We start from the raw sequence: 22406 nt of genomic DNA, 5'->3' as shown, positions 1-22406 counted from the left end.
TCTCAATCCTAAAGTGTCCCAGTTCCTTGAAGCTGTTTACACACTGCTATAATGGTTCTTAATGCACTCCAGTGTTGCAGTTGTGACCACAGACTGAATATTAAATAGGGTGGGAGTTAATTTGGTTCAAATACACAGGATACTCTGAGAAGTATCTGGGTCAAGATGGCAGTAGTCATCCTTGATCCCTCTGATTTTCAACTCATGGCATTGGTGACCCAGTAGGTAAACAGGATTCATGTCTTAAAAATCACTAGTGGATCACATGAGTGGAGGGGTATGGTCTGAGACTCTGTCACTGCTTGCTAATATGGACAGATAGGTTAGAATTTCTTGTTTTCTTCATCAAATAATGTTTTACTGCTGAGAAATGGTTCACCTACATGTTTCACTTCTTCACCCATGAAGCTATTACCAGATTTCTTCGGGTTCCTATACTGGAGCTGTCTCATCTACTTGGCAAACAGCTCTCAGTTCCATCATATCATGAATGAAGTTTCACCTCAGGAAGTGGCCAGAGGATGCATCCAACATTGATATGGACCAACGTGAATTAGACAGTCGAAGGCAGACCAAAGCTTTGCCCCACATCAATCCCCATCTGCAGTTTAGCCTGTATGAAAGCATATTTCAATTTATATGCTCCCCTAAACTTGTCATCCTTTAAAGGTATTCATGAAGTATCCAGTACATGTGACAGTTCATTTAAGATGAAAAAGATTGCTGTTTTAACTCAGGAATTAAACCAATACAATTCTGAAATTCATGCCAAACCTTTTCCTTCACAAAAACCTGGTAACAATCCCTGTTCTGAATTCTAGAAAGAAGAGGAAAATTTACTTTGCAAAAACTCTGTAGAAAACCTGGAAATGAGTAAGAATAGGACTGGAGCTAGAGCATTCTCTCCCTAGCATCCACAAACACAAGATAATCTTGTTCCAGGCTACTTAAATCAGAAGTATTGCTTCCAATGCAGTTATAAGGTCAGACACTACATTTCTCATTCATGCTAACACCTTCTGGAACAAGACTAATGCAATGTTTTTGCTGGCAGCTGAAAGTGTCCCTCAAAGCTGAGGAGCTGCACTCTGAAAAAGGAGCAACACCAACTATTTATCCAACCCTGGAGTCGTCACCTACTAATAATGTAACTTAAACTCAGGATCCTTCTCAGGCATGACTATGCTGTACAGAAGACATCACTCCTTCAAACAAGTCTTCCTCCATTCCATTCACACGCAAGGAGTCTTCTGACACTAAGTAACAGCAAGGTGAGCTTCTAGCATGTAAAACAAACCCATCATTTAAGGATGTAGACGATTTGTATATCCATCATTAAGACCTTAAGGCACCTTCTGTGTGTCTGCAGCAGCCTCTTAATTCGGAGAAGCGTAGAATCCTTAAGCAACTTTCATAAGGAATGCTAAATATGTGAACTCAGATCTGCAAGACAGAGATAAGCATTTCAAATAGCCATCCCACTAACTGATCAAGTACCATTTACATCTTTTGACTCCTGGAATAAGAGGTCAGGAAACAGCTAAGTAAAGGAATTTTTGTTTCAAAGCACTCAAGTCATTACTTATAGAGAAGACAAGCTTGTTTTCTGAATCAACCAGCCTTGACCTGAAGACGGCAAGGTGTGGTATCAGCCTAGTCAAGTTTCTTTGCCATCCCCAAGCACATTTGATATTCTTCACAGTGAAGAGCAGAGATCACTTTGAGGTTTGGTCAGGCCAGAACTAAAAGCAATGGTTTGAGTAGCCAAGACTACTATGCTGAAGCAGGGTACTTCAGATTTAACCATTCCTCTACCTAATGTCTTAAGAACAAGCCACCTGCTATGGGAACAAGTGCTGGTCATTCAGATCCAAAGGGGAGGCAAAGCACCATTCAAAAGTCAGCCGGAGACTATTCAATAAGTAGTAAGCCAAAGGATCAGTGTTGGGCTTTAAACAGCCTCTTAGCTTGATTCATTTTGTGCCACTAAATGGCCCCTACCTCAGGGACAGTAGGTTGTCAGCAATCACTAACTGAAATAAGGAACAGCCATGAAACATGGCCTAGTGATTTCACCAAGACATTAGTATATGTTCTGGCAGTCGTCTTAAAGTCATACTCTTCAGGCAGGATTTCCCTTGTTTTGGGGGAATTTGCTTTCAAAAAAACAAACTGTGTGCATAACAGTCAGTAGAAAAGATAAAGACTTAAAAAAATCTCCTTCTTTGTCTCAGAAGTACAGCACCACCTCTCTAGGCCTGAGTATGGACATTTCTTCTCTTTAGTTTCTACTTTGTAAGGTATGTGAATTCAAGCGTAAAATTGACAGATGCTGTATAGAGCTGAATTGCAGGAAGTCTAAAAAGGTCTTTAGAATCCACCTTGTGACTGGGGACACAGAAGTGCAGTTTGACAACAAACCTGTTTAGAGGACAGTAGCCAAGACCTATAATCAAGAATGACTAATGCAAAAACCCCATCCCTTTATATTTAATGGGTTATTTTCACACCATGCACAAGTAAAAACTTATCAGACATAGTCACAAATGCTGTCTCCGCATGCAGAGAACGACAACACGAAAATGCATCCTTAAAAAATATGGTGATTATTCGGTGTGATCACTATTTTCATTAATTGTGTATTAGCAATCACTTGGGAAATACTCCCCTTAGCATCTTTTTGCTGCCAGATTCTTGTTTAAGCATCGCTGATGACAGAGTAGCATCTGCATCAGTGTGGGAAAGAGTGGCATAATTTCTTTCTGTCATGCTAGAGAGGCAAATTTATCACCAGGACAGGAGAAGAAGGCATGTGCTGCATGCCAAAGACAAGTCCTGGGTTTGGTGCCAGAGCTGCCTGAAGGGTTTAGGCTTTGTCCTCCACTATTCAGATACAAAGTTGGACAACACATGTCTTCAGCATACTCAAGCCATGAATACAAACATGGGTAGTAGGGGCTAAAGCCACAAGCAATCTATGTCAACTAAAGCTTTTGACTTCCCACTTCCCACTGTTGCTGCTCAGGGAACACCAAGTTATAAAAAACTTATTTATGTGAGAAAAATGTCCATGTTCTGCCACTACCTTTTGCTAATAGGAAAGTATTGGCTTCCATCCCTTAAACACAAAGATACAAAGAAGCGTAGTTTTAAACATTATATTCAAGAGCTGCAACCAAGAACATTAAAGATGTGTTCTTGAAAGCTGGATATTTGAGAACTCTGCAAAAAAGCCAGGAAATAAAGTACCAAAGTCAACATTTCTGAACAAAACTAATGAAATGTCGACATAAGTGGTACATCAATGTATTTTAATTTGAGAGAGCTTAGAGTTGAAAAATGGAGATGAGACAAACTGAACTTTGCCAACCATCCTTTCATTCTTGTTCTGAAGTGCAGACATCCATCTGGTAGCTCTTTCAAAGTTAAACAACTGGTCTAAATACATGCAACCTGTGTACCAGCTGTTGCTAAAATAAAGTACAAACAGAATACATCACACTGTAGTTCATGCTTGCACTCTCAGACAGCACATATTGATTCAAGTGTGCATCCTAAAGAAATTGCTCAAGTGCTGCAAATGCAAAAGCAGCTCTACCTACAGAGCTGAATAAATTAAGTGCAAGGTACAAGTTTAATTACCTGCATCCATGGAAAAGGAAGTTTTGCATCAGCTGGGGCTAATGAAGTCATGACTCCAATGGAGTTGAATAAAAACTCAAGTAAACCTTGTATAAACATCATCTTTTCCACATCTGAATATTCTTTCCAAAGACTCTAAACCTCAGAATATTTAAATGCTCTATTAGCATTTATAGCACTCACACAGTCCTGGATGAAATGCAAACACAGACACTTAGTTTTTGGGTGTTGAATCTAGATGACTATGAACTTAGGTTCCTTCCGCCTAGCAACATCAGCATTGGTTTCTTCTGCCTTTATTCCATGACTTAACAGAACTGCAAAACACCATCTGACAGCTTGCTGATCGAAAAGATTACAAAATCCCACTACCAACATACCTGTTATTTTGTCCCTGACAAGCTTGCAGGATTCTATCTCACCAATGCTGCCGAACAGGCTCTTCAGCTCCTCTTGTGTCATGTTCTGTGGAAGGTAGTTGACTATTAAATTGGTCTTGCTGTCCTCTGTGTTCCCAGAATCAACTGGTGATGAGCAACTGTTCATGGTGTTTGACCCAAGGGCTGTATTATTGCAAGTTGGTCCATTAGACAGTTGTGTTTCCATGGCAGCAATTACCTGCTGAAAAATACAGAAAATAAGAACCATCAAAATTCATATTTCACCATCTATTAGGAGAGTCCAGACAAGAACGTAGAAGACCTGTTACTATGCAGAAGTGGTATTGCCAGGGCCATATACTGCCTCTATAGGCAAAAAAAAACAAAATACAAAAAGAACACAAAAAAACAAGCCACCAATACAGAAGGATTTTAATTGTTAGTCAAGGCAATACTTTAAAAACTTACAGGCAAATGAAGTTGTCACTAAAATCTTTTAGGAGCTGTCTCAATTCAGTCAACACCCAAAGCTCAGTTTCATCCTCCCCCATTCCCTTCATTTAGGGGCATCACAGCCTTTCTAGTGTAGAAGTTACCAAGCAGAATTGGCCTGTTGCAAGGGTAATCAGTTCTATTAACTTACAAATGATAAAAGCTACATTCTGTATCACTTAAAGTGATAGTATTTGGTTATTTTTAAAGTGAGGTGGGTGTTAACAGTATCCTGAGCCTACTTCTCATAAGCAATAAAAGAACACAAGTCATTTAGAGATACATGAATGTGCTGGGATGGAAAACAAACTCTTCCTCGATAACTTCTCAGTCAACCTTCTGTCACCGCAGTTTGGAAGTAGGTTTCTAAATGCTTTTATTCGATTAAACTGACAATTCCTGGTTCTCACTTCTTCCCTCCCCTGCACCCTGAGAACAGTTAAATTTGATACTTTAACTTGATATACTTTTAGACATCAAAATAAAGGAGTGATTACCACTCCAGACTACTGTGTTTCACCTCAAAGTAACTGACCGTGTGATTGCCAGATACAGCAGCAATCATTTGGAGAAGTGTCAGTACTCACCCACAAGCTACCACATGTATAAAAAGCTCTCTGGCACCTCAGTCAGTCAATGAATGGTAACAGCTGGTAGACACAGTGGATTTTTAATGGCAGCCTAATATTATCCAAGACTTGGGCAGCCTACCTCATTTGAGACCAACTATATAGGACAACATCCAACAGAAAAATTCTATAAATTAATTCTCCAGTAACAGTATTTCAACACAGAAGCCAGACTCATCAAGAAGTTCCATTAAAAAAATTCAGCAATCATTGAAATCCAACCTCATACTTAAATTTCTAGGAGGAGTTCTCATACGAAAAAGCCTATTGTAAAATCGCAGTGTAATTGTCAGGACGTGTGGAGGTTATCGGTCCTAACTGTCCTGTTCAAAGCAGCGTATGCATATGCAGCAGCATCAGCTGGCCCAACCAGCTGATTAGGTTAACTGCACTCAGGGAGTGCAAATTTGAATTTCCTAAAAAGACGAGAGGGGGCAAGTCAAGTGTCTTAAACAGCAATTCAGATATTCCTGGGAACACATTTCTGTGTTTTGCATACAGAAGTATTTTCCAAGAGGTTACTTCAGCACAACGCAAAAAAGGGAAGATACATCTACTATTAAGAACATTTAATATAAAAATATGATCTAGTTTTCCTGAGGAGCTACAACTGGAACAACATCTTCCCTTGTGACAAACTCCAAGGGGTAACCTGCTGCTGGCACTGTGATGAAACAGGTCTGCTGAAAAGATGAGAGAGGAGATGATCCCAATTAAGATGAATTACTTTTCAGAACATTAGTGTATTTAGTAGAGCTAGTAGCCACAAATGCTGTGCTCTGACTGAGGCTCTTGAGGATTGCTTTTTTGCCTTCCTCTTTCTTTTTTCTCAAATTTAAGTGCTCATTGATCAAAATTAGCAAGGACAACAAACAATCCTCACTTAATTGCACATTTATTTTCATGTTCAGGTGGCAAGAATGAGATCCTTAGCCAACATTCAAGTGAACAGCTGCAGTAGCCTGTGTGTGCTGAAATTACAGCATTCCTCAGCTATAGAACCATCTGCTCTGAATAAAGTGATACTAATATGTTTTACAAATAATGCATATTCCATTGATAGGTTGAATATAACTGTTCGTAAAACACAAAGCACATCTTCAGCAGTTACTAAATATTTTCCACCCAGAAAAATAGTTTGATAAATTCACAGTTTTTAAACAGTTTATTAGAATAAGACTTGTAAATATACTTTTAAAATAGTAATCATAAATACACAGTATACAAATTTTTAAAGTTACTGCTATTTAGTATTCAGACCATACCAAAACCATTTTAGTACAATACTACTCTTCAATTATCCACCGGGTATTTTGAATTAGTACTAAAATCTAATTGACATTAGAAGAAAGGCAAGCCACTGCCGTATAATTTCTACAGGTGATCACCATATTATAGAAAAAGTTGTCATGGTACGCCAGTGTACTCTAGGCTCTCACAGAATAGGGACACGACCTACAGCCTATAACAAAACATAGAAGAGAGTTAACATTCCAAATGAGAGATTGAAGAGTTTGGTATGGCCTCAGCACTATTAACATGTAAAAAAGCAGCCTACAGAATTTAAGAAAAAGCCCACAGACCCCAGTCCAAGGCTCTGCTGCCCACGAACCACTTCTAAGCAGAGAAGCCACATCACACAGTCTGACTGCCATTTTAGTTTGGAGTTGCCGTCTGCAATATGGACACAAAAAGTACCGTGTGTTAGATTAGCAAGATAATGCAACAAATCAGTTTGTACAAATTTACAGTAATTGCATTTATATTCCCAGAACGTCCATGCAGTGTGGCTTAATTGGATTTGAGGCAATTCCAATCTAATCTTTCCAAATTCAGTTCTAAAGTTATTTTTCTTACATGAAATAAGATGCTTATTTTTAAGAAGACTTAAAGATAATGCAGTCTGGTTACCCCTGCAACTACCCTGGAAACTACCTTCAGAACCACACTGTGCCTAAGAAGAACTATACCACAAACTTAAATCTTCAAGACTGAAGGAAGAGGAAGGAAAGAAAATGTAGTGAGTGGATTTTCCATTAGCACATAAGATGACCATGCACCACTGAAAAACAGCTCCCCTTTCATGCCTTTCCCAGCCCACAAAAGAGATACATGAGAAACTCTACTTTGCTAGAATCCGGTCTGTTCTTAAAATTCTAACTTTAAATTTAAAAATTAAGTAAACTAAAATCTTGCACAGATGGTATTCAGTAAGTTTCCTTGCAATAGCTGTTCAAGAGTACCACTGGACATAAAAGTGGCATTAGAGTCAAGGATTTCTGAAGTGGAATAACGTGAGCAAAACATGCAAGAGAGCTCTTCATAAGGGCATTTTTGTCCAAGTCCATTATTGTTTGTTTTTAAATAAAACATCACTGCAAACCCAGCTGGATTTGAATTGAGCAGTGCTAGGATACCACAAAAGCTAATAGGCCATTTGCAGATGATTGCAAGTAGTCCAGATGTTGAATATAACCACAACACTGGCACAAACAGGAGGACTCCTCACATGGCCACAGGTTGAGACTGGTGTAAATACAAGAGATCCTTGCTGTCCCTGGTTAGCAGATGAGGTAAGTCTAAACTTGATAAAACAACGACTCAGATTTGGAAGGCTACTGTATCCAGGGTTCACCAACACATAATTCAAAACAACCTTTCCTGTTTTCAACTAGTATAAATTAGTCTTCATTTCAGTTTGCTGCCAAAGTCCATATGGTTAGCTAATTTCATGTCTGGTCTTTATTTCTAACTCAGGTTGATAAATACCTTTAAATCATCTCTTTTCATGCAAACTACTGAGCCTTTGGTATCAGCTGCAAGCTTACAAGCCATTCTCTCTGGTCTCAACCCCAAAACAACTGTACTTCTGAAGCTTTCCATTACAAACAGGGAAGTATGTTTGACGAACTGCTTATTACATGAAGAAAAAAATAAGTTAGATGAGACTTTCAGGTTTAAGTCCAGACAAGCTTTTTTTAAGGACACTGCATTAAAGTAGCAGCCTACAAAATTCTGTCCTACAGGGACTGCAGTGATGTGCATAAAATTTTAGATTTGTACCTCTATGGCTGTCAGCAAAACCGCATGTCCTGATAAATTATTTGCTTCCTGTGAGCCATGGGCTGCAGATGGAGAACTCCAATAGGACAGCTTATTTGTGTGCACAGGACTTCAGAGTACTCTTCACCACGCCCTTGAGCATCGCAACGCTTCTCAAAAAGGCAAAGAATACCACCTCTCATTTGAAGTACTTCTAGTTTACATAACACCTCTATCTTCGCTGAAGCGTTCTGCAAGGTACCCGCATCAATGTACAAGTCAGTTCTCTACTACACCACTATGTCTCAAAACTAAGTTTTCCTCTACAAATTTTCACTTTTTTACTTTCAAAGCTGTACAGAATGCTCTTTTGTATCGTTTGAAAAACTAGAGTTCTTACCCTTCTACCTGACCTGAAAAGGGATATAGCTAATTACACCAAACAAAAAAATGTAGTTTAAAAGTGTCCAGCCTAAACACTAAGATTAAAATGGCACATTAACATAGAATTTGAGCTGTGAGTAGTCTCCAAAAGAGTTTTAAGATACTGAACTACTGAATAATAACTAGTAGCATTAAAAAGGTAGTTTCTAATTATTATTCTCAGAGACAGTAATACAGTTTGAATTATGAAAATAGCTCAGCAATTACTGCATTCAAAACTTAAGAAATCAGTAAGTTAAACAGGACTCTATACTTCTTAAATAAATATAAGTTTGTCTTAAAACACATTCAGATTAAGAGGAACAATTAAGTGAAGCTGGAAAACGAAATCTGTTCTTTCTTTACAGTCCTGAAATGAAGCAGAACTTAAGACAAAGTTGTTCAGTTCAGCAAACTGTGGGTGGTTCCCTTTGTTAACATGCAGGGCATGGGAGCCATCTACCTTTCAGTAAACTAACTTCTAATTCACAGATAAGATTTTAAATCCAACTATCCTTAAACACTGTGGATCCCAGCTTCTCATTAACTGCAGTTCAGGTAAGTCTGACTGAAGTTTGCCTAGCAGTGAAGCAACTAGGCTTTCTTTTTAAGACCAAAGACATCAGGAGTTAAAAAGGTTTACATGATTAGTTCTGGTTGCCATAGAACAGTTCCAATTATATCAGCAGTAGATTTTTATATGAGACCTTTAGAAAATAAAGCGGAGCTATCAAGATGAAGACCAGCAAACTAAGTCACAGTGGCCTACCAGTTTTCTGTGCAAAAGTAGTATTTTGGTATGTAACATCCTCCACTGCTTATGTTCAGCTGAAAACTGACACTGAGCCTGGATTCTGGCAGTGTTGAGAGAGAACCAAGGTGAGGTGACAAAACAGAAAAGCCTTCAAACACTGTTACCACCTCAGACCCATATGCTATGGAGAAAACTTTAGTGCGTCACACTTCCAGCCAAAGACTTTCTACCACCTGTTTTGATTCATACCTGTGCATCCCTATCATTGAGGATAAAAACCTCAAAGATTTTATATGTAGAATTTACTTCTACATACAGACACCACACCAAAATGGTTGCACAGGTACCTGCCCTGATTAAGCTATATACTTCTGAATGGTATTATTACATAAAGGTGATTACAGAAAAGTCAGCACCCTGAATCTAAGTGGCCAGACACCAGACATTAAACACATCTGCCTCCTCCGACAGGTTACCCCTGTTCAGAGGCAACTGAAGCAGCATGAGATGCTTCAGCCTCAAGGGTCACAGCTGATACAATTCTCTTGGTAAAATCTTAAGAGATCCTAAATGTGTTCCTGAAGATTTACACACCAGGAGACTTTCAGGACACGTTTTAGAATTCAGTATTTGCCCTTTTTGCTCTTGGGTACAGACAGTACAATGGAAGCACGTGACAAATATCACATGCTGCTATTTGGATAGCAGATACTACAGTTTTTATATCATACAGCAGAACAAGCAGAACCCCATGGCTGAGTACAATGTCTTTTATATCTTCCAAGTATGAAGGTCTAAACCAGAACTTTAGATGCTTAAATTTAAAAAAAGATACCTCTATTACAAGCTAAGACTAGTCTGTGTTACATAGGATTTATACCACCTGCTTTGGCTCGCAACAGTAGTGAAGGTATTTTAGTAAGGATAAGGTGTTTGCTGTCTGTGACGAGTGTTGCTAAGCACCTTAAAGAAAAAAATCATTATTTGAGGGCTCAGTGAAAGGCAATAGCCCTGATACAACCTAGATGCTGAATTTTTCTTTAGAAAACAGAATTCAGCAAAAAATATTTTTTGAAGGTATTAAAATGCAAGAGCATGGTTATTTGTACTTTGAATAGCTGTAGTTCTTCATGCTTCCTCTTTACTGATTTTATCCTTATTGAAGTGTTAATTTGAAGTGCTCATTTTTCTTCAACTAGTCAATTATCTTATGAGGCTGTATGAAAGCACAGCATTAATTCATTCATACTCAGAAAAGCTGTATAACAATAGATAATGGAGGCTGTTGAATCCATTATATGCAAAAACTACTACATAGGCTGCTAGAACATCCCAAACTTCTTTATAGGTAAAGGTACATACAGGCCAGAAGGCATTTATTCAGTCAACAACTTTGCGCATCAGAACAAAACACTACTCTTTCAGTTTCCATGTAGGAAGAATAGCAGTCAAGGAGAGATAGTCACTCTGATGGCCAGACATCAACAGCACATATTGTGCTTGGTGAGTCTGCAAACTGGCCTGATTCCTTAGTCTGAGTTTTCACTGTTATTTTAAAGGAGCATAAACCAGCATTTCTCCATGAGCAGCCCTCCCCACTTGTATCCCCATTCACTGGTGTCACTCCCTTCATTACACTGTTGAAAAAACCCTATAGCACAAAGTAGATTAGGGTACTGCTCCAGGAGAACACTCACTCAGCTGAACAGAACCAACCAATAGAGTACCTCTTGATTTATGCAAGTTATGAGAAAGAGCTTTGTGATACAATACTGATCAAAGACAAAACACTCACAGAAAACTTAGAATTTGCTTCTGATAATGAGGTGGTCTCCAAATTTTCAAAGTAACTTAAAGTTACTAATGTAAACACAAGCAGCTCTAATACCAGAAAGCAGAGGAGTTCTATGCAACAATAAAACCCAGCTACGTAAACCTCTCTGAAGTGACAGGTTAGAAGGTAAACTTTTTCACACTGGCTCTTATATGAATCACTAAAGTAGTAATACAGCTTAACACTTCTATACCTTGGCCTCAAAGGCATGGTGAAAATATACTGAAGAGATGGAAGATGGATATGAAAAGTCATATGGGATGTAAGCAAAAGGATTTTAATTAATCCTTGTGATTGGTGCTGCAGAAGTTAATCTGCAAAAGCTTTCAGGAAGGATAAAGAGGCAGCTAGACAGACTTGCCCATTCCACGTAGACAATAAGAGAGGTAGACAACTGCAGACAGCTGAACAAGAAACAGTCATTAGAACAGGCATGAATTCTGCTATCAGGAAAAGAGCCTGATAGTCCTGGTGACTGCACTAAAATGACAGAAAAAAGTAAGGACAAGTTATCTACTGAACTTGAAAATTTGTAGGGAGTAGTTAAAAAATATGAAGTCTCTTCACAGAATGGCGATGCTTTCAGGAACTCTTGGCATTCCTGCAAAACACCTAAGAACCTACAGGATTCTCTAAACAATGACACGCTAATGCTACTAGTATATTAGGAAAGAAGCCAGCATAAAGATTTGAAAGCCGTTCTGAAATAATAATGCATGAACAACAAGGTGAGGACATTGCTTGACAATGGAGTAATCTAGAGACAATGCAGAAGCTCTTCTGTCTGACTGCAATTACTGACTACCTACCTTGACAGCTGGGGACAAGAGAGGGAAATGTATAGGGTAATTTGTTATCTTAGAAACCATACTAGAAATATCAACTCTAATAGTCTTCTGTATAGAAAAAACACCTGCATTATCTTAAGTGATCAGTTCAGGTGAGACTCCGATAAAGTAAAACTACTTTTATGTTCCTAATTTTTCAGGTTAATTTAGACACATAACCACTTCTACTGACATAACTTATTCCCTAAGCAAGAGAGAATCAATATGCAGCAGTAATTAGCTTAGACACCACATGAAATAACTCTGCACAAAATTATACTCTTCCTTTCCATCGCCCTCTTTGATTTAAAGTTTAAAGCCAGCTAAGGAGAAATTACTTTTGTTACATTTGAAAGCCTAACTAAATATAAAGTTGAGCCTGTCTGAACACAGCCAATACTGCTGATTTTCTGTAAGAGTTCCACCAAAACTATCACTGGATCACACAGCTGTTCAGGCCTGAAACTAATAGCAAACCTCGAACAAGTTGAACAATTCCAGACTTAATCAATACTTTAAAATGAGACCATTGTTTAAAGGAAAGGATATACTCAGACTTTTCAACTGCATCATAATATCCACAAAATCTTGCCAACTACAGTTTTTGCTCTTATTCGTTTAAACACTTGCGCATGCTGTTCCAGTCTTTTGTGCTATCTCCCAGACTTCTATCAAAGCGTTCTTCAAGGCAATACAATTCTCTCAAAATGTGGATGTATCCTGCAAGAAGTAGCAGTATCATACTGCAGACATTTCCCTTCAGCCTTACACACCTGCAGTCCTCTTGAGCCTAATGAGAATAATAGAAGAAAACAGATTCAGTGGGGTGAGACAGCTTGAAGACTCTTCAAAAACAGCATCTTGGCAGCTTAAAGGGCTTCAAAGTCAACATCTACTTTTAGACATACAGTACCTGCTCTACGGAACTGGCTAGGATGCCTACCTCAATTTGTCAGCATTTACCGCACTATTCCGGTTGGGCTATGTAAAACTTTTTCTTCTTTAACACAGCAGTTACATCCCTTCTGCCCCACTGGCAATTTCAAAAGCTGAAGTTTCACCAATAGCCAGGAAAAGGAAACAAACCAGGTTAGTCTTCAGAGTCAGAGATGCCCAAATTTAAAAACAGAAGTTAGAAAAACAGCTTCCTCCTGATCAAAAAAAATCATATGTCAACTTCAAGGCCACACACTACTCCATTTACTCTCCCAGTCCTCTCCCTGAAAGAGAGCATAGCTAAAAGGTTTTGTCACCCAAGTACCCAGCTTTCCTCAGTTCCACAAAGGGCCCAGTAACAGATGATAAGAATCATCTTCCAGGCTGAAGAAAAGGTTAGAGGAACACTTCTGTTCAGCTGACTCTTCATGGCAGCACTACCAGGGAGCTGTGAGCAAGAGCAAACTGGAGAGAAGGTCAGACTCAAAACCCAGCAGTATCGCACATTGCAGAGGCATGCCCCACCAGACCCACAGAGACAGATTTTGAGAACTTGGTAGCTTGATCACAGCTCTACCCTTCAAAACACAGAATTAATCCCTTCCATTTCCTCCCCTCAGGGGAGTTGGTTCTCACAGTGAACTTGGATCTCAAACATACACTAGGCAAGGAAGAAACTGTATGACTTAATATCCCTTCCCCTTAAACCCTCATGTACACAGCTAGTTAGCTAAGCAACTGACATCCTCAATCCCATACAAAAAGAGAATAAAAAGGAAGCAGATTTTATGCTGTGACATCCCTCTGACATGGAGTGAGGAATCCAAGTGTCAAAGTTTGTCTTTATTTCAATAGTGAATTACTTCTAAAACAGCAACAAGTCCACTTTCACAGGGTGAACGTTATGCTTTGGGAGGGAAAGGGATGTCTCGTGAAGCAAAGGCATCAATAAATTAAAAAAGGCTGTTCAGAAACAGTATGCATCTTCCCTCCCAGCAGTTTTATCTTGCAAAAGAGATGACTGTTGTTTATACTGAATCTCCTAAAGTACAAGGTTCTTATGCAAACACTTTACCAGCATGAAGTAAAGAAGGTGTTTCACCAGAGGAGAAAAAAATAAAATCAGAAGTAAGCACTGGAGACATGCTGACAAGGTCAAAAGGCATCAGTGCTACAGAGAAGTTTGAACAAACTGCTTCAGTTAGTATTGGAAGTCCTTGCTGGTATCAGATACGGGTTCTCAACTTCCTATATGATCATACATTCCCACTAAATATACACCAGAGTCCAAAAAGCTAAGTAGTGTAATAACTGCTACCTTTAATTAGTTTGTAGGAGTAGAGCTTCCACAGATCCCATTTTCAAAAAAGTGCCATCCAGAATACATTGGAACAGATTCTTAAACAAATTATAATACAACCAGCTCTGAGTTTGGAAGTCTGCTTCATCAGGTGTCAGCAAGATCTAGTTCTAAATGAAAGCCTATCAGGAAGAAAGCTATTTACTCTACACTATTCATTTGGACAGGCTGTTCATTTAAGCTCTGCTGCCCACATTTGAAATGTGGACATTTAAAAGAAGAGCATAACTAAGAACATAAGGACATAAGCATCACACAAACAATCATCCTCTTTTGGAAATTAACTTACCAGCCAAAATTTGAGTCAGTTATACAAAGTCCTATATTGTCTCACAGCCAGAAAGCAAGGGGTTTTCCTCTTTTGCACTGTAGGTAGCTACTTAAAGACATCTTCCTAGAAGTACTGCCATCATTCCACCTACTCTACAGCTACCAAGAAGTCAAAATGACCTTCTCTGGGCAGCCTGTTCCACTGCTTTGGCACCATCACAGGGAAGTTTTTTCTCATGTTTAGGTGGAACTTCCTGTGTTCCAACTTGTGCCCGTTGCCCCTTGGCCTGTCATTGGGCACCACTGAAAAGAGCCTAGTCCCATCGTCCTACACCCACCCCTTAGATATTTAGATGTATTGATGAAATCCCCCCTCAGCCTTCTCTTCTCCAGGCTGAACAAACCCAAGTCTCTCAGCCTTTCCTCGTAAGGGAGATACTCCAGCCCCCTGATCATCTATGTAGCTCTGCACTGGACTTGCTCAAGCAGTTCCACATCCTTCTTAAACTGGGGGGCCAAAACTGGACACAGTACTCCAAATGTGGTCTCACCAGGGCAGAGTAGAGAAGGAGGATAGCCTCTCTCGACCTGCTGGCCACACTCCTTTTTATGCAGCCCAGGACACTGTTGGACTTCTTGGCCACAAGGGCACGTTGCTGGCTCATGGTCAGCTTGTTGTCCACCAGCACTCCCGCATCCTTCTGAACAGAGCTGCTTTCCAGTAGTTCAGCCCCCAGCCTGTCCTGGTGCAGGACCTTGTACCTCTAAATCCGGAAGCCCTGATATCAATGATCCACACATCTCTGCCTAAAAAATCAAAACTGTACTTCATTGTCCCATTATACAGGTAGAACATAAAAGAATAAGAACATAGGGTGGTTAGGTTATTTTTAAATCAACTCAGAAATCAAAAACGACATTCATCTATTTATTTCACTCTGTAGGCATGTTATACCATTCTACATTAAATGGACCTTTCAGTCAATGTTCAACTTTAACCTTCAGAAGTTTATTCACTGCTTTGTGAAGTTTCTGGGGAAGGTAGTAGAGAAATAGGTTCAAGCATGCATCCTAGCAACAGCAGTAAAAAAAGAAATTTAAACCTTTCTTATTGCAAATACTGCATAAATACTGTACAAAATTCAAGGTCACTGCAAGTTACCTGCAAGTCAGTTCTGCAAGACAGTGCCTCAGCTGAAAGATGTTCAAGTGCTCAGCCTATGCATAAGGGGTATGGCAAAAGCTTTACAGCTCTATTATTCTACACAGAGAGCGCATATCAGGACTAATGTTAGCAGTAGCTGCATCTGTAGTAAACTTGTTAATTTATAGGAAAAGAGTTATTAAAAGAACACAGGTTTGAGACTCATGATTGCAGAAGCTCATTTTACCATACCAAAGCTCTGGAGCCTGATATTGCAAAGCCTTTTAAAAAGCCAGTGCACGGGAAGACTGAAAAAGTTGAAGTCAAAGTTGAAGTCAAACCTACAAGTGATTTTAGAGAAAGTCCATATCATCAGGAGAGACAGGGACAAAAGGAGGGTGACATCAGGATACTGCATAAGTAAAACATGAAGAGCAGCATCCTGACACTGAGGACCTGCCATCAAACAGCATCTGACTGATGATGAAAAGAGCTTGTAGTACAGTAATTATGTCCAGTTTGGAAAAGGTAGACTATTGGTAACTTTTCTCCCAAACCTACTGCAAACTACCAGCAAAATACCAGATAGATTATATACACTAATTATAACTGTACCACACAAGTGTGTGTAAGTTTAGATTTTGCCTTCTTTACTGTGTACCTTGAAAGGACACACAACTACTCTGTAATGATTACTCTGTATACAACAGCTTAGTGTAAAATGGACTCAGCATAGGCTGAGTTTCAAATGTTTTCTTAGTTTTCTCAGCAGTTTGTGAACTCCCTACAGCAGCAAGAACAACTACTGAAGTAGGATCTGTCAGGCACATCTCTGAATAACCTCCACTAAAGCTACAAATTCTTAGTAGGTTGCTAGAAGGTTAAACAACTCTAAGGCTTGAAACAGATACAAGTCAGGTGTTAAGATTAGAATTTGTTGATCTTACACCAGTGGAAAATGCAAAGTTTTTTACATTTTGTTTTTAACTGAGATCTAAAACAGACCCAATAGAAAACAGATCAAATACAGAATGCTGACATATCCAGCCCTACCAAATTCAGAGAAACAAACCTCCTTTCCTCCCAGATCCAAGGACAACGACAGCAGCTCTCATTCAAGGCCATATGATGACTTTGAGTTGAAGGAATAGCTAAAAATGTTTAAGCACAGAAAGTGCTTAAACACAGAAAGGTTCTCAAGCAGCAGAGGCTGTCCTCACAATAAAGACATCCCATATGGTAACTATTTTTAGACTGTTAAGTATCAGAGGTTAGAGAAATCACATGGGTGTCTCCAAATTACCAGCTCCTCAGTTAAATTTTATCTTTTGCATAAAGAAAAGGCAAGTTGGGGTAATTTTTAGAACACAGCTCAAACTCAAAAACTGCATCCCCTTCAAAGTGCACTTAGCTTCCACAACTAAACATTCTTTCTAATAAGGACCTGAAAGGAAAGCAAGCCTGTAACTTTTGACAAAAATACCTAGAGCATTCAAAGCAGATCAGCTCAGTTATATTTACTCTGGTTCTAATTCACTGCAGCTGCATCTAACGAACCAAGGAAAAGCTTACTACAATAAAAGCAACACAGCTCAGAGCTCAGTGGCTGAACACTCTCCAAGTTTCCAGCATCCTTCAGTTGGCTGTACTCAGCATCAGCTACTAAACATCTGTGTTGGTTTTACATGCTTAGCTACTGTACATAGACCACCATCCCCCCACCTGTAATCTCTTGGACACATTACCAAGGTGGTATCAAGACAGTATGCTACCAGGTATCTTCAGATGGTTGCTGGCAGAGAATGTCTGCATTCCTCTGTCTCTGAAGTACTCACCAGCTTTAAACACTGAAACTCAGAAGTCCTTCTTGTAAAGATAACTCATTCACAGACTGCAACATAGGAGCTTGTGATCAGCCACAGTGAAATCAGGTGAACAATGCAAACTACCTGCAGGGTTTTCAAGCTCGTTTTCCTAACAAGTGACTATGGTTTACCTAAAAATATCAGGTCTTGATGCAGCTTGGACAAGTATTGGTTAAGAACAGATCCATGCACTAGTTCTATACAAAAATGAAATCATTTAGGGATTCCCACACAGAACCATGTAAAAGTTTTATTCAAAATGAACAGAAGAGTACAGCGCACACTAAGTCACAGTGACACATTACTAAACTCAGTCTCAAAGTTTTGGAATATTGTCAGTTCTCTCTTCCAAGAACTTCTCAAACCTAAGCTTAAGTAGTCTATTGTAACAACTGGGAGTCATCAACTGGTCTTTGATATACTAGTATGTTTTTATGAAGATCGTTGTTTAAGATCAGGATTGTCTCAGGAAGTTCATCGTATTCTCCTCCAAAATTTTAGAAGATTTTTCCAGCCCTACAAAACACTTCTGGTCTCCAGAATGTCAGAATAGTAAACAGAATAGTACATAATACACCTAAACCTAAAAACATACTAAGTAATCAAAAGTATTCAAGATTAAGTTAACTGCATTTACCTCATCTTCTTTCATCTTCTATGTCAGAAAGGGGAGAGGGAAGGGAGGAATGTGGTGCAGTAGATGCTTCAGAGGCTACTCAACATTTTCAGCTTTGGCAAAAATTGATCCATACCAGGTGCTTCAAAAAGCACTGTCTGTACAGAAAAAATCAGTAAGATTAAGTCTCCCTTCCATCTCTGGTAACAGAAAAGTGACATTTATGCTGAATACAAGAAACTTCACTAACATACTACTGACAGCTGCACTCCTTTCACAGTAGCATTTAACACATGGAAAGATTCAGTGGATTTGTGAGGAGACAAAGATTGAGGGAGGGACAAAACCATTTTTTTTCACGATGTTTAACAATAAACTACTTTTTGTATGTGCTGCAGAAAACTGAGCTTTCTGATTCGTAAGTCTAAGAAAATACACAAGTCAGCATCCTTTAATAAACCCTTCAGAAGGAGGTCAGGTACAACTCAAGGAAGAAGTAGATCAGCCACACACCAAGCTGTAATACACAGCAGCAGTGCCTTTAAACTGTCTTCCAGCTGAAGAGACATAAACAGGTATTCCAGAAGTATCTATCCCAGCTGAAACCAGGACATATGCTCAAGCACTACAGCCTAAAATTAGGAGGATTGTTTCCTCCAGAAGTGCTATTGCATTTCTTTCCCCTTTTGGTTTTTCACACAGCATCAAAAAGCATTTTATGTTCTATTCATCCAGAATTTCAAAAAATAATCTGTGAGCCCAGTCTGGAGTGCTTCCTCGTAGCTGACTTACAACACAGGTAGCAAGTATTTCTCCCCCTACCACCCTACACAGGCTCCCAAAACCATCAGAAACAGTGTTGGATGGGAAACAGTCTTTAAACAGTAACACAGAAACCAATGTAAAATGGTAGAGAAAACATCAAAAAACTCCGAAACTATCCTTAGTTCCAATATTTTAAAAAACAGTAAGTGGTACAGTCTCCCAACTGTCACACCAGTCTGTTACATTCTAATTTGCTTATGCAAAGAACAGACTGTTATATTTCTCCACAGAATCCACTACAGTAAGTGGATTAGCTACACAGAGTAACATTATTAGCAAGACACTTCTCTGAAGCACTAAGAGGAGGTACGACTCTGGGGGTGGATTTTTGCATGTATTGAGACAGGTGGCAGAAAAGAAGCAGCAGGAATCTTTCAACAGACCTCAGAGAGGAGTAGTGGTAGAAGTGATTCAGCTGGCTGAGAGAGCCCACTTGACAAGCAAGTGGGGAAAAGTGGCATCAATTGTTTTGCAAGCCTATCACAATTGGATTACCTGACCCAGAATAAGGTACACTGGTGTAAACTGACCTAGCAGATTCCATTCACATTGGGGAGCAATCTGTTCCTGGAACTGCTTGCTCCTTCTGGTTTTCAAAGTGCTTATGATTCAGTGATTCACTAGCACGTAGGCATGGGATCTTGGGTGGGGGGGGAGCAGAAATGCGTACCACCACCTCCATGAAACGAACTCCTTCACCCCACAAAGCTGTATCACCCAAACACTGGTGCTGCACAAGAGAGAAAGGGTGTCTTAGTCAAGTTTTTCTAGCTAAAACAGGTGCTCCTGAAATCCTTAAGAAAACAAACTGAAGACTCAATAGATTAGCATTTTCCTATTACTATTTACAGGAAGAAGCTTCAAGAGGATATCCGAAGTCAAAACCTACATAATACGTTAAACCATATCAATACAAGGTTAAGTTATGTCAGTGAGAAATGAACGAAGTCTTTATCAGGTGAGCTCTAGGATGCTGGGATCCCTCCATTATGCAGAATCTTTATTTCCAAGCCTTGCATGTTTCAGTGTTTTGTTTACCCCTTTATAGCAGGCTGTAAGGATTGATAACTGGTAGCTTTTCTTAGTCAGATATGTCTCAGCTTTTAGGAAATAGCTTTTAGACACACACTAGCCATCCCAAGACTGTCAGTGGTACTGAGTGGTCAATGAAATCACTGCTCCTAGAAAGATCATGCCTTCATCCTGTCTGCAAACCCAGACTGTCCACAATTTTTCTCTTCACAGAGGGCTTTGGGGGGCATTCTAAACTTAGTAACAAAAGTTGATGTGCTAAGAGAAAAAAAGACTAAAGCCCTAGCCAGGGACAATAATGCTTAATCCCAGTATCTATCAAATGTAGTAGAGTCACCTGCAAAAAGCAGAACTACACAAAACACCTTGTTAACTGAATTTGAATTATTAAAGATTTCAAAATCTACACACAGAACAGACATAAGAGACCTTTCACCTGCAAGCCTGATTTTGCAGACCCTGCCCTTTTTCAACTCCCACAGCTGCTCCAGCAGTAACAACTTCTGTTTCCCAGATGTTTTCCAAAGTTGAAATTCAGCTCAACAAAGCACCATATACACTATTCTTAGAATCTGACCAACTAGATCACAGAATCACAGAGTGTTTGAGGTTGGAAGTGACCTCTGGAGATCACCTGGTCCAACTACCTAGAGGAAGTTGCCCAGGACCATGTCTAGACAGCTTCTGACCACTCCAAGGTGGGACAACCCACTGCCTTTCTGGGCAACCTATGTCAATGCTTGGTCACCCTCACAATAAAGAGGGTTTCCTGATGTTCAGGCAGAGCATCCCATCTTTCAGTTTGTACCCATTGCATCTGGTCCTGTCACTGGGCACCACTGAGAAGAGCCTCAGTCTGTCCTCTACACACCTTCCTTGCATGTACTGATTACATTAATGAGATCCCTGAGCCTTCTCTTCTCTAGGCTATGGAGTCCCACTCTTAACCTTTCCTCATAGGAGAGATGCTCCGTTCCCTTCACTGTGCGCTCTAGTATGTCCAAATTTATTTGATTCCTAGTAACTAAAACACAGAAGCTTACCTCAAGAATTTGAACAAGAGTGAAAACAGAAGTATATCAATGGATGTGAAACACTATCCATGTTAGCATGGATAGCATCCACTGGCTGCTAACTTGGTACTTTAAAATCTACATCATTGTAAAAATGCAATGCAACAGACAATCATCCAGTATCACACTCCATCAATTTCATGATCAGAGCATTTTGGTCAAGTTTTGAAGTGTTATTAACTTAAGGAGACTGTTTCTCTTTCTAAATGACAAGTAATTTTCTAACCTTCCATTGTGAGGAAAAGTCATTTCAAGCCTTCCTCTGTCATGACAACTGGAGTATTTCCTATTTCAGTGGCATGACAAAGAACCAAAAATCCAGGACACCTGAATTAAGAAAACAGCAGTCCTTATGATACACTTGCAAAGGATTTCCTTGGAAGATGGGCAGAATACAGATATCTTATTTAGGCTGTTAATGATACAAACCCTAGATACCGTTACCAAATTCCAGCATAACCTCCTGGGTAAGACATTCATCAAAAACCTCATTTTTCCCATTTCTGGAATGGTGTGAAAGCACTTCTTTCACTGATGCCCCAGAAGAGATCCATATGTACCTAGGGCACTGTGCTAAGTAAGTCTGACCTTGGCAATGCATTTTTACAAGCAGCACACATACACAAAGGAAAAATCATGAAGACAGAAAACACCATAACCCTGTGGTTAATTACTCAGTGCACTATCAAGTGAAAACTCAATAACCTTGCAGTTTTCTGCTTTTTCATATCAATAATCCCTGTAGTTCCACCTGCAACTCTAAACACGCTCAAAAGGTTAACTTTCTTTACATCTCAAGCTTCAGAAGTCCAAGTTTGCAGAAAAACAGGAAATCCCAAATTTGAGTGATAAGCAGTAGCCAGATATCAGCATCAAAAATTACTGATAATTACCAGCATCATCAGTTTATGTCTAATGAGCAAATGGCAAACCTTTTGCTTCCTGGCACTGTTTCAATAAGCCTGTGGCACAAGAAATTCTGCAACAGACAAGCTGTTTCTTCAAGCACATCTCCTTTATTTTTTCATATACCAGTACTAACAATCTCACCTGATTCTAGCACACAAACTGTCAGAGAAGAGACTAAAAGTTTCCATTTATATTCTCTGTGGAAAAAAAAAAGTCTCACTTTAAAAACAATTGCTTTCATCAGGAGACAAATGGAGTTCAAAAATAAGGAAGTCAAGCCCCATCTTTATTCTAGCTTTTAAAACAATTATTTTCATGCTACCTGCTTCTCTTCAGAAATTATGTGCATTCAA

At 39.3% G+C, this 22406-nt stretch overlaps 1 protein-coding gene across 8 annotated transcripts in view; it reads right to left on the bottom strand.

Moving 5' to 3' along the window:
- The window catches only part of ELAVL2 (ELAV like RNA binding protein 2), a 96399-nt gene that overhangs the window by 51444 nt on the left and 22549 nt on the right, over positions 1-22406 (bottom strand). For 5 of the 8 annotated variants that reach the window (XM_064438420.1, XM_064438418.1, XM_064438421.1 and 2 more), the window contains exons 2-3: positions 6727-6817; positions 4023-4263 (exon numbers count right to left, since the gene is read on the bottom strand). In XM_064438420.1, coding sequence (XP_064294490.1) covers positions 4023-4263; positions 6727-6798 — 313 coding nt within the window. In that variant the 5' untranslated portion in view covers positions 6799-6817. The remainder of the gene's footprint in view (positions 1-4022; positions 4264-6726; positions 6818-22406) is intronic. The other 3 variants (XM_064438424.1, XM_064438425.1, XM_064438426.1) reach the window with 1 other exon arrangement.

Source organism: Phalacrocorax carbo, chromosome Z, assembly GCF_963921805.1.
Source record: "Phalacrocorax carbo chromosome Z, bPhaCar2.1, whole genome shotgun sequence".
Lineage (NCBI taxonomy): Eukaryota > Metazoa > Chordata > Aves > Suliformes > Phalacrocoracidae > Phalacrocorax > Phalacrocorax carbo.
This window is presented reverse-complemented; position numbering and strand designations above follow the sequence as displayed.